The following is a 14370-nucleotide window of genomic DNA, read 5'->3' on the forward strand; positions in this document are numbered from 1 at the left end:
ATTCATGTATGACTTTTTGCTTTCATTTAACTTTAATATAACTTCATTTTACTTTGGTTTTACTTTAGTACAAGTTGATCTCAAAAAATTATGATGTTGGGACAATGGTGATGTTCTGAAATGATTCAGGGGGTATTTTGGAGATGTGTATTTGGACACACCTAAATATACGAAAATGTATCTTCAGACCATATTTTTTTTAAAATTGGGATAAAACTAAAAAAAAGAGAAGATTGGCGTGATTTTCGGTGCGTCCGAAAATGCAGTTTTAGAAGTATGAAGGACAATTTCGAATTTTAAAAAATATGATATGCACATATAAAGATGATTTATTTAAAAGAAAACTTTAAAAAAAATTGTATTTTAGTGTCTGTCTTTTTAACTATAAATAAATAAATAAATTGTTTTTTTAAAAGTTATTTATTTGAAAAAAACTTTTAAAATTATAATAATAAATAAACTTTTTTTTTAATAAAAAAATTGAAAAATAATTTTGACATTCAATAATATAAATATACAAGATTAAAACATAAATAAAATCACATAATTTTTTAAAATAATAAATCTCAAAATATTTTTTTTGAAAAACTATAAAAATAACTTTAAATTTAAATAATTTTTTTAAAATTTTGATATACAAAAATAATGATGAAATATTTGAAATAATTTTTATAAAAATTATTTCAAATAAATTTTATTTAAAATTTTAATAAAATATATAATACTATAAAAATCATTTTAAAAAATTAAATATTAATATCTCGATAATTTTTAATATACGACACAATTGTGGACTTAGACTGCTATTAGAATCATCATAAATTTACACTTAAAAATAATTTAAAATCAATTCAAACATCAATGTCTATGACACTAAATTTCTACGAGCATCTCAGCTTGGCATCGATCTTATAAACAAAAATAAATAAAAATATGCAAACATATAAAAGCTTGTTGACCTCATGAAAACAAACACCATTTATATTTTTATAAAAAGAAATGGAATAAAAAACATTTCATTTCATTAGAGAAACTCAAATTAAAATGCCATATATTTCAAAATCTGTCAGAGAGAGAGAGAAAGAAAATCAAGTAAAAAAATGTGATGATGAAAACTCCAACATGGCTGCTATAAAAGTACGAATCAATAGGGGTACCTAAAAATTGGTACTAGCATATAAAAAAACAATTGAGTGGTGAATCTTCCAACAACTTTATATTATCCTCCCTATCCATCATAGTAATTCATTTGAAAAAAAAAGAATATTTTAAAATAAATAATTAATTTTAATTTTCAATATATATTTTTTAACTTTATTCATATCTATTTAATTAATATTACTTTCATTATTTTTAATATATAATAAGAGTATTTTAATAAAAATATTTTTTTAAGATTGAACCCTTGATTATAAAATGGAATGAAGTATGAAAAATGGCTAAATTTATATGGTCTCCACCATATAGCTCATGTAAGGACAGGCCATCAGTTGATCAGGACCATTGACTTGTTTTGGTGGGGAGTCCCAAATCTCAATTTACATGTGAGGTTGGTGAGAGGCACTGTCAACCTTATTTTTTCTCACATTTTTCTTCTTGATATTACAATGTGAAATTGGGTCTAGGTTATTGTCATCACACTATTCACTCTTCTTCTAGCTCAGTGATTGTCTGTGAATTATTAGGAAGTTGTGGGCATTTATGGTTGTAGGGTATACTTCAATTTTTCAATTGAATCATTTTTGGTATTTATTGTGTGTAGTTGAGTTTTTTAGGTCTATATGATAGTAGTGATGAATTTAGGGTATGTGATAAAATGTATGATTTTAGTAGAATGGATTATGGTTTGTAAAATTGATTTTATTTGAGATTATAATTTATATAGTATAGGAATTTAAAGTGTTTTTTTTTACAAATTTACTCTTCAATTTATTTTTACAAAAAATTATTTAATTTATTTTTAATTTATTTTTTATCAGAATTAATTTTATATAATCAATTTATTTTTGACTTAATTTTTTAATTGAATTAGTTTTTGTCTTTATTATGTGTAGTTCGGTTATTTAGGGTAAAAGAAGAGTGATCAATTTATATGATTTGTGGGAGAATTGATCAAGGATTTCGAAATTGATTCTACTAAAATAGAAGATTTATAATTTTTAATTTAAATTTTGAGTTTTATATTAAAATTTAAAAAGTACTCAAAAGTACTCGATACTCTATTATTTGAGAGAATCTATATGGATAAGTTAGTGTGAAAGTTGAAAAAGAATGATCAATTTTTAGCGCGTAGTGTCTATTGTTACTGTATTAGAGACGTCATTGATATCTCTTACCTCAAGATTGATGAGAATTGGAATTTGATTTGGAAGATGAAGACCCCTCTTAGGATCAAATTTTTGTGTGGCGTTTATGCAGGAATTGTGTGCCAACAAGAATCCGATTAAAAGACAAAAGGAGTTGAATGCCCTATTTATTGTGTTGTTTGTGACAAAGGAGAAGAGAACTATAATCATTTGTTCCTACAGTGTCCCAAGAGTATATAATAGTGTTAGGAGAAAGTGAGACTTTGGTCTTTGCTGCAGTAGCTTCAGATTGATGAAGCAAATTTTACTACTTGAATCTTCTCCTTTTATGTAGGTATCAAACCAATATCTAGATCTATTAGGTGGAGTTTATGGAAATACTGGAATAACCATGTTTGAAATCATATTGAAGACTCCCCAGATTCTATCTGTAGTTGTGCTTCACACTTGTTGTCAGATTGGAGAAATGCCCAACAACTTAGATCGAACAATACAACCCAAGCCCAAATATTCTAATGTTATCAAGTGAACAAGGTAAGAATATGTGATTGCATTAAAGATGACGAGGGATTGTTTGTTGCAGCTCGGACTGAGTGGTTTTCACCGGGTAGCTTTAGGTCTCTTGAGAGCTATTAATTGGATACATTAGTTTTGGTTTGATAATATCGATTTCTAGCTATATGCTAAAAGCATAGTGGATAATATGAATGAGCAACAATCAAATGATTCAGATTTTGGTGCTCGGAAGTGTAATCGTTTATTAGCATTTTTGTTTAAGAACTCTCATGTTAAGTTCGTTAGGAGACAAGCTAATGAGGTTATTAGTTTACATAACTTTAATGGTGTACCAATATATATTCAAGTTTTTATTATTAATGAAATGAATTAAATTTTTTTCCATAAAAAAAATTAAAATTCATTATTCAATTCTTTTATACAAAATTTTATTCAAATATTAAATCAATTTGGTTTCAATTCACTTTTAATCCGAATATCAATTTATAATTAATTAATTTTACTACCTATACGAGTAAATGTTTTTTTTTTTTTTTTACTCTTATAACATTATAACAGAGTATATTGAATACTATTACTGTTTTATTTATTTATTTATTTAGCTTGCAGTATTTAATAGTTTTGTCCTATTTATAAATGTTTATATTAAAGGACCAAGTTGGTCTCACACTTTACTCTAAAAAAAAGTAAATAAAAAAAGCCATACAGTTCACAAATCAGAAACTAGTTATAAATTCATTGTCAGTAACTCAAATCTCACCTTCACACTTCTTCACACATTCAATTCAACTCCACCACTTTTTCTTATGTTATATCATCTTGTATATTGAAATACAATTCAAGTTTAATCATAAACAAAACAAAGCTTTATCAAACTCAACAATGGTGGTAAAAAAACCAAAGATTGTCATAATTGGAGCTGGAATGGCAGGCCTAACAGCAGCAAACAAGCTCTACACTTCATCAGCTTCAAAGGACTTATTCGAACTTTGTATCGTCGATGGCGGAACAAGAATCGGCGGAAGAATCAACACTTCCGAATTCGGCGGTGACAGAATCGAGATGGGAGCTACATGGATCCATGGAATTGGTAATAGTCCAATTCACAAAATAGCTCAGGAAACAAACTCACTTCATTCAGAACAACCTTGGGAGTGCATGGATGGAAACAACAATGATGAATCGGTTATTACAGTTGCGGAAGGCGGTTTTCATCTTCAACCTTCCATTGTTGAGCCTGTTTCAAAGCTTTTCAAGAGCCTCATGGAGTATTCACAAGGGAAGTTAACTAAAGAGACTGCGAAAGGTGAGGTTTTAAGTTACTATAACATGGCTGTTAAAGCTTCTTCTTCGAGCTTTGGCTCGAAGAAGAATCTTAGTATTGGTTCTTTCTTGAGACAAGGTCTTGAGGCTTACTTCGAGTCGGTGAAAGAAGGAGATGAAGTTAATGGGAATGGTGATTGGAACAAGAAATCGCTTGAGGAAGCGATTTTCGCAATGTATGAGAATACCGAAAGGACTTATACATCGGCCGGTGATTTGGAGTGTTTGGATTATGAAGCTGAGAGTGAGTATAGAATGTTCCCAGGTGAAGAAATTACAATTGCTAGAGGCTATTTGAGTATAATTGATTCTATAGCTTCTGTTTTACCACCTGGTTTGGTTCAATTAGGTAGAAAAGTTCGAAAAATCGAATGGCAGCCGCAGAAATTGTGCGCGGAACATGATTATGATTATGAGAGAAATAATGTTTTTAGGCCAGTTAAGCTACATTTCTGTGATGGATCTGTTATGTATGCAGATCATGTTATTGTTACTGTTTCACTCGGAGTTTTAAAAGCTTCGATTTCTCATGATGAGGATGATGATGATGATGTTAAAGGTATGTTATTCTGTCCTAAGCTTCCGAATTCAAAAGCTGAAGCAATTTCGCGGCTAGGTTTTGGTGTTGTTAACAAGTTGTTTATGCAATTGAGTAATTTAACAACAACAAAAGATGATGTATCTTCGAAAGGGTCGTTTCCGTTTCTTCAAATGGTGTTTCATTCGCCTCAAAACGAAACACGGGACAAGAAAATCCCATGGTGGATGAGAAAAACCTCGACACTTTTTCCTATTTACAACGGTTCGAGTGTTCTTTTGTCGTGGTTCGCTGGCGAAGAAGCATTGGCACTCGAATCACTCGAAGACGAAGAGATTATGAATGGCGTTGCATCAACCGTTTCGAACTTCGTACCACCTCATTCGAAATCAATAAGCAAAGTTTTGACGAGTAAATGGGGGACAGATCCTTTGTTTTTAGGATCATACAGTTACGTCGCGGTTGGATCGAGCGGCGAAGATTTGGATACAATGGCTGAACCTTTGCCAATGAAGATGAAAGATGATAACAATAGTTTTTCATATGATCATCCACTTCAGATTTTGTTTGCAGGAGAAGCAACTCATAGAACTCATTATTCAACAACTCATGGAGCTTATTTCAGTGGTCTTAGGGAAGCTAATAGGCTTCTTCAACATTATCATTGTGTTGGGATTTTGAACAACTAGTATTATTATTATTTTTTTTTGTTTTTTAATTTTTGAATATTATTATTATTATTATTATTTCTATTTTCAACTTTAAAAAAAGGTCTTTGTTGTTTCTCTCTAAGAAAATTTAGTAGTGAGTGATTGGGGAAAAATATCAATATTAGAAAGGTCAAGATGAATAGTGAAAAATGTAGACATTAAGCTTGTTTGTACTACTTGAAGGAAAGTTTCTCCAAATATTTATTTATCTCTTCATTTATGAGTGTATTTTACTTTGCTTTAATTAATCCCTATCTTAATCTTAAACTCAAATTCTGGTCAAAATATTATAAAGTTTGACGTGATAATCAATATCGACTTGATTTGACTATTGATTTGAGATCGGACGATCAGTAATCAACAATTAAAACCATGAATAATTATGGTGGAAGGGAATCTATTTCCATGGCATCTTGTCCTCCTCCATGTGTGTTTTCTGGCGTTCACTTGTATCAATGCAAAGAACATGATCCACCAAATACGGCTATTCATTCATCTATGAAATGAAATATGGCTTGTCAACTGGTCAGGCTTATGTGTCCTTCTTGTCATGTTATCAAATTCTAGTACTCACGTACCCTACCTCTCTATATCACAAATGGGCCCTTCAAATCCTATTATATACATATATAGCTTCTAGGTAAGTGATACTAATAAGGTTTATGCATAAAAAAAACTCTAATGAAGAGTTAAGGAAGTAGTAGTAGAATAGAAAAGCATTGAATTCTAGCTTGTGAGAAAGTGAGACAATAAATGAGCTGTCGAAAACTGTAAAAGAATCATCACATGAAAATTGTAGCAATGATGGGGTCCCATGTTGCATCTTGATGACTAGTTGTGGTGTCTATCAATCAGACAAATAACCAAAATGTCCTTTAACAATGAGACAGAATTTGCAGATAATTATAGCCATCTGATTGTAGAGAGGGTGATCTTTTGTGCAGAACCTCTCATGGTCAGGATTCATGAAAAGGACTGGTCCCATAACTTGCCTCACTACTAACTAGTACACACATATACAATGTATACCATTTTGCTCTAAGTAACTCTAATCTTCTTACCTACCAATTCTCATTCATTACTCTTGGATCTATTCAAACCAAATCCACCCTATTTATTACTCCCTATCAACTTGAAGGCCATTTTACCAAGATACTTATATTCTCCCCTCAAGAAAGTGGGATTCAGACTTCTTGCTATAGAAAAAATATGCGTCTACATGCAGTACATGAACTTGACTTTGACTGTTAATTTGAGATCAGACGACTTAGATTACACAATATGAAAATTAGTTTTAAATGATCTCGAACATCAATATGAACTTGAACGGTTAAAATTGAAAACTTTATGATGCAGTTAACACACCACCCTATTTATAGTTAATGTAAGACTTTGGTTTTTAATTACATCAAACATAGAATTTAGTACTATATTAATTTTTTTGCATAACTCAAAAGAGAGACTATTTTTTATAAACTCTTGTCCGACGTCATGAGCTTTTTCTAATAGTCGAACAAAGCGCCAAGAACGTATTATGGTTGCCCATAGAGGCTCAAACAAGAGGTGCGATATTTTTAACCCTACATATACTATATCAAACGATACGTCCACACCTCTGATCGCAAGAGGATCTCTTAGGATAGAGATGTTCACATACACATTTTTATTACATGTTTAAATTCACTTTTAGTAGAGTTGAAGCGCAAAAAATTGATTTTAGTATGTATGAGAGTTCTTGACCCATTGAGCTAGCCCAAATGCTTTTTCACAAAGATACTTATGTAATAATTTGTCATTCACATGTTTTATGCTCCATGTTTATTATGATCCCTCTGATATTTTCAAATTATTCTACAAACAAATTTGAGGGGTCCATATATGTTAATCAACCTTCATTTTCACACCAAAGAACACAAAACAAACATCACATGGAATAACAACCTGTGTCATTGAGTCACAAAAAGTATATCAATGGAGTATGATGTATTATGAAAAATGACAAGGATGATTATCTAAGAAAATCTATTTGGTGACTGAATAGTCAAATCAAGTGCAATGTAAAGTGAGAGTCTCTATTATTATTTTTGTAACATTTCTCATCTTCTAATTAACTCCTACTTTTAAAAGGAAAAAATAAGGAAAAGAAAACATAAATGACCCACATGCTATCTCTTTTAGTCTCTTGTGGGCTTCAATCACTCTTTGATGATTGCATATCACAGACCAATCTGTCCTCTAGTCTTTGTCTCATACATAAACAACCAAATGAGAATCTAACTTCCTTTACCCTCTTACTTACCTACTAATCCAACATCTTAATTACCAATTAAATTCACCCTTTTTGCCTTTAATCATCATTAAGGTTATCTTCACTTGCAATTCTCCCTAATCACTACAATATATAAACATAGTCGAACTCGTGAATGACAATCAAGATGTTTTTTTATAATTGACTTTTTTGTTAGTTTCGCGTCTGATATGAGAAAGTTAAACTCTTACGTCTGAACGTTGATATCTCTTGAACCGACTCTTAGGTATAATTAAATAGCGAAAGAATTGGTATAAAATTAATGGACTTAAAATGCAAATCATATTGCCAGGATTGTCGTTCTCGTATAAAAAATAAAAAATAAATATTGCACAAGTGTTCATATAATAATATGTACCACTAAACTTCAATATTGATTTTTCTGTTTATTCAGTTAATTGGATGTACTTTAATCATTTTCATTCTATAAAGATATTCTTCCTATCATATTCAACTTTGGACAAACATTTCTTTAATTTTAAGTGTTCAACTTCTTTATCATTATGATCCTGCTTTTCCTTTTTTTGCAAATCTTAGATTAAAAGTCTAATCATAGATTGATTAAGAGGTTTCTTTCCCTTTTATTTTATTTTTAAAAAATAAAAACAACATTAACATTTTTGCATTCGCATAAACCGTATACTGTATAACATTGATATTTCAAATTGAACACGTGTACGATTCTGACCTATCAACGTCAGATACCAACATGTTAGATTCAAGTGCGAATTATTGAATATTGCATCAATTATAAATAAATAAAATATTAAATTTAACATAATGATATTTGTGTGTTTATATGTTCTCCATACCTCAAGAGAGCCAAAGGTGACAAAGAAAAAGCCAAGATATTTAATTAAGTTATCACAATAGATTTGGATTTTTCTTTATGAAGGTCTATGTAGAGGTAGGTGTAGACCCTTTTGTTTAATAATAGTAAAGAAAGATCATGAAGTAGGACACTTAAATCTTGAATATGGAATCTTTAGGTATAGTCATAGTCTTTCGCTAATAGGCTTGTTTTTGAGGTATTTCCAAATTTCTTTATGAAATTGGAATCATATACTTGAAGTGGGATATCACACAATTTATCATCTTTTTCATGATGATTGAAGCAAAGTTAGCAAAGTATAATATTTTAGCTGGACATGTCCATGACATGATAAGGACAGTCCTCCTTAAATATGTTCACTTGACAAGCAATAAACCAAACAATGTTACAACATTTATAACTTATTATAATGGAAAAAAGTATCAAGATAATAAGCTAAAGTTTGTTTTCTTATTGTCCAAAACTTTTTTTTTAATTATTTATCTTAAACTTAATGTTAACTAAAATTAATCACAGTAGAATTAAATACACACTCCTCGTATTAGTTGTTTCGTTCAAGGAATTAAAAATAATGGATTTAAAAATAATGGATTTGTGATCGTGAAACAAATTTGCGCAATGGATAATGCTCTTTGACACAGTAGAATGAATGGAGGATCCACAGTATTAATACTTTGGCGTTCAAGTTAATCCATGAATTTAAATAATTGGAGAAATTATAATTAAAAACTTACATGCGGATTTATCGTGAGATACGTTATATATATGAGAGACAGTTATACCCACCTTGTGTTTTCTGATGTGAAATACATAGATTCGTTAGATCATATCTATCATGGATAGTCCACCCGTGAAGTGGATCGAGTATGGATCCAATAATTATATTTGCATTGAACTCTCGAACCTTTTCGTGGATATACCTTTCTACGAATAATTGGATCTACGATCGACTCAGAATATTAATTATATTTAATTGTCTGAAATGTATCTTAATTCTTAAGAGTGACTTCAATTTCAATTTAAATATCCATGTATTTTTAACATCTTCCTAGAATTTTCTTATTATTCTTGTGCTCATTCAATCAGTACTTTCTTTTACTTTATAGTATAATTATTATGATCCTATCAAATTGAAGTTTGTGATTTTGCACAGCCGACTTGGTTCAATTAAGCTGTCTAAGAAGCAACAAAAGTATGTGAAAATAATAGTATGATAAAGGACATAACAAGATAAGAGATTTTGTTTTGATTAGCATCTTAATCTAATAATTTGCCATCTAAACTAGTATATTAAAATGGAAAATGATAACGAAATGACCCTCGAATCTATACTTTTCTTCTTATTTTTTTGTTGAGTGGTGGTAAAGGTGGTAATAGCTGCCCATTTATATAAAGTTTGGCTTAAGATGCAATAATTAACTTTTCCTTTCTTTCAACTCACACCATAAACAAAAGGAAGAGAGCTTTGAAGAAAGCGATACACAAATCCATAGAATTATGATGATTGTAGTTTTGAGGGCTTGAAATGTAATTTTGTGTCTTTAATCAACATCTAGACATTAGTAGACAAGAAAATAATTCCAAACTCGGTCGGATTCGGCCACCCCTATCTCGAATTTAATAGAAAAAATCAATTTAAGTGAGTATGAGTGTGAATATGATGAAAATCCATTTTTAATTGCGGAGTTGGGGTGAAAGATGTTAATACCTTATTTGCACCATCCTCACTCTACTCTAATCTATTAAATTTATTTATTACTCTTATTTTACTCTTCATCATTCATATATCCTTCTTAATTATAAGATAAAAAGAATTATTAAAGTTAATATTTAGTTTTTAAAAATAATACTCAAATAAAAATAACAAATATCATAATTATTATTAAAATTATTGAATATTTAGTTTAATCATCAATTTTTTTTATATAAAATAACATTAATTTTTTTTAGAGAGGGTGTGGAAGGGATGGAGAAATCCATTTTCCATTTGGAACCAAGTGGAGTCAATAATGCTTATATTCGTTTCTGCCCCACTCTATTGTCATATCTATTTAATTTGTCACCCACTCTTTTATACCTAGCACCCGCCATATTTTCATATTGTCGAAACTGTCCCTACTATTATTTATGAATCAAAATTTATTTTTCTTAAAAAAAATCACTTTTACTAACCTGTAAAAAACAAAATTTTCGATAGTGTAAGCGAAATTTTCGATACGATTTTTTTTTTTGCATTTTTTTGTAATCAGATATTTTTACTGGTATTTTGTAAATTTTTGGTGAAGAAATATCGAAAACTTTGAAATTTTCAGTATTTTTCTGGAAAAAGCCAAAAACATATAGACAATTATCGAAATTTCCTTATAGCTACTAAAACATCTAGAAATTTCAAATTTTTCGGTATATTAGAAATTTTGCCTATACACATAATTTCTGATAGTGCAGAATAATGCTTTACTTGTGTGGTCCCAAACTGGCAGGATCTTCTACAAATTCCTTTATAGATTTTACACAGTTCTTTACCACTGACGTTGTATATTTCTTATGTAACAAATTTAATTTAAAGTTTTTCTCGTCTCTGTGATATTGATAGTTTACTTTTTATATGTTGTAAATGACAAATATTTGAAATCCCGATTTGAAGTATTAGCATGTGCACAGACTATTGGTAACAACATGATATTATTATTGCGATTGTTCGTTCTGATACTGCAAATGGGAATCGAGAGAGGAAAAATAAATTGATTATGGATTGCGAGACGGGAAGAAACTACAAAAGGAAGAATGCATCTAAAAGCAATAATTTCTCATAAGGCATTTATAGTATGAAAATTAAATGTCCTTCTAGGCTGAGATCTCTGCCAAGTGGTAGTCTCTGCCAAGTGGTAGCGGTTGGAAGGTGATGTGCATGGTGATTCTTTACATTGGGAGTATGGTGAGGGCTCGTGGGGGAGGCAGACTACAAAGAGATCATGCACAAAACCAACTAGAAGTCAACTGTTAAGTATGTCGGTTAGAAGTCAATTGTCCACCGCATCTTTGAGAGATGTTTACTTGTCTCGATTTCCTGATTTCTTACATCCATACATTTATGACATTGTTGACGTGGGTGACGATGAAAATTGTGGTTTTCGGGCTATTGCATCTTTACTTGGATGGGGCGAAGAGGTTGGTATTTGACTCGGACGCAGTTAGATACTCAAGTTCATCAACACCTTCAATTGTTTTTCAATTTTTTCTATGACATGGTCTATATAGTTAGGAATGTGTTACAAGTAGAGTACTTGAGTGTGCAGTGTAACCCATCATACTGCTTTTAGGATTACCGATAGACCCCACAAACCAACACAGGTCTTTTCAACATGCTTTGTCCTTACTCTCACGCTTTTCGAGAAAATTCCCATAAGGTCAACCATCTAAATACTACTCCATGTCAAACCTCATTAACTATGGAATTCTTATTTGTTAGCCCACCGAAAAGAAGATGTACCTTGTTGGTATAGGTAGTACCAATCAATCCTTACAAGTCTTCCTTCAATCATGCGATCACATCCATGCACACCCTTAGGATCCCTCTCATTTTGATGTGCATTTTGAGACCATTATTCGCCCTCTTCATCCTCGAGTGTTACACCCACTCTCCGACCTCTTCGGCCTCGGATGTTACATGCCCACCAGCTTCCGCTTGGTTCGTCCCCGAACCACATCGTACTGGGAGAGGTTTGATCTGATACCATTTGTAACATCACATACTACTTTCGGGATTACTGAATGACCCCACAAATAAACACAAGTCTTTTCAAAATGCTTTGTCCTTACTCACACACTTTTTGGGAAACTTCCCAGAAGGTCACCCATCCAAATACTACTCCATGTCAAACCTCCTTAATTATGGAGTTCTTATTTGTTAGGCTTACAAAAATAAGATGGATCTTGTTGGTATAAGTAGTATCAATCAATCCTTACAAACCTTCCTTCAACCATGCAGTTTCATCCCTGCACAGCCTTAGGACCCCTCTTATTCCAATGTGAATTCATGGACCATTATATCCCCTCTTTGGCCTCGGGTGTTACATGAATGGTATTGATAAATGGATGAATATTCCTGATATGGGTTACCTTATTGCTTGTAGATGCAATGTCGTATTTGTCTCTATGTCAAAGAGACTTAACATCACATTTTCCCTCTTGCCTTAGCTCCACCTATGTGTACGAGCAGACATAAAATCATTGTTGTTGATTTTGTCAACAACAATCATTGTATTCAGGTTAAGTTGAAAACTGGTTGTCCATTGCCTCTCGTCACTGACCGTTGGAGACATTATTGTACTTATGATGCAAAAGCATGAGAATCAGCATATGCGGGACGCATTAGACACTGGGAAGATGAAGTTAGGAAGTCATCCTAATTTATTTTGTATTCTTGTATGTAGCACAATTTTTATTATATGTATATATGTTATCAGATACCTTTGTGTCTCATCATAAATCATTTTTGGTATTTGTGAATTGATTTAGTGTTAACGTGATCAAGTTACAATGAAAGTATAATCTTCATATTTTCGTTTCAAACCTTTCCCACGCACTTTTGAAAAACCTATGATATTCTATTTTAGATAATCAGTTGATTTTTTTAATAAGGGTTTATTCATCCCCCCCTATAGGTTATTTTTCTACTTCCATATTCTCACCCAACAACATTGTTATCGGAAGACCAGATTCTGGTTCTGATAAAAGACAAATATTTTTTTACGAAGAGATGCAGAAGAAGTGGTGAGTATAAACATCATATATAGATGTTGAAACGCGATGACACTAGAACAAGGAAGTTGGATGTCCTTTTAAGTTATATAGGTACGACAAGGAAAATAATACATGGACATTTAATGTAATTGATGGTGTACATAATCATGTTTTAGTCACAAGTTAGCTAGTCATCTGATTGTATTTCATCTCAATACTGAAGAGAAGAAACTTGTTTCTGATATGACAATAAACATGGTTCATCCCAAAAACATATTATCCACTTTGGAAATGAAAAGACCTAAAATTGTCTCAAATATTATGCAAGTATAAAATGTTTGCACTCGAAACAACAAGGCGATAAGAGGTCCAAAATCTGAAATGTAACAATTTTCAAAATTGTTGGGTGATGATAATTATGTATCTATGTACAAAATGTGTGAAAATGGGAAAGTTGTTCGAGATATTGTTTGGGCTCATTTTGATTCCATGAAGTTGTTCAACACATTTATCATTGTGTTGATAATTGGTTCAATGGAGATGACTTATTCAGTTGGCTTTAGGTTTTTGGAATGTGAAAAGGAGGATAATGTTACATGGGCTTTAGAAGTCTGTCGAAAATTATTGAAAGACCAAGAAAATATCTCACAAGTGATTGTTACTAATTGTGATCCCGCACTGATGAATTCAGTTGAAAATGTATTTTTTACATCATATACTCTACTGTGTAGGCATCATATAACAAATAATATGAGAGGTAAACTTAAGTCCTTAGTAGTGACAAAACAAATCAATGGTTAAGACAGGAAAATGGTCAAACCTATTAAGATTTTGGAAAGCATAATGAATGCTTAGAATGTTATATTAAATTATTTTACATAGGAGTTATATGTGGAATTGGTCATACAGTTCAGAAGGACTTGCGCAAAATATTAAAATTTCTTGTAGTAAACTGAAAGCACTATATTAAACTAGGTAAAGGAGAAAACTGTTTCTACATGGACTGGCTAGGTTAGACATCTTAGAAATACTACAACTAATAGAATTTAATATGATCATGTTGCATTAATGAAATGGTTGGAAAATAGTAAAGT

General features: G+C 31.2%; 1 protein-coding gene across 1 annotated transcript; it reads left to right on the plus strand.

The window, feature by feature from the left end:
* The first annotated feature begins 3493 nt into the window (after positions 1-3493).
* LOC127136572 (probable polyamine oxidase 5) lies at positions 3494-5621 on the plus strand. The gene has a single exon (XM_051063115.1). The coding sequence runs from the start codon at positions 3705-3707 to the stop codon at positions 5370-5372; it is 1668 nt and encodes a 555-aa protein (XP_050919072.1). The 5' UTR covers positions 3494-3704; the 3' UTR covers positions 5373-5621.
* Positions 5622-14370: the final 8749 nt, after the last annotated feature.

Source organism: Lathyrus oleraceus, chromosome 1, assembly GCF_024323335.1.
Source record: "Lathyrus oleraceus cultivar Zhongwan6 chromosome 1, CAAS_Psat_ZW6_1.0, whole genome shotgun sequence".
NCBI classification, from domain to species: Eukaryota; Viridiplantae; Streptophyta; class Magnoliopsida; order Fabales; family Fabaceae; genus Lathyrus; species Lathyrus oleraceus.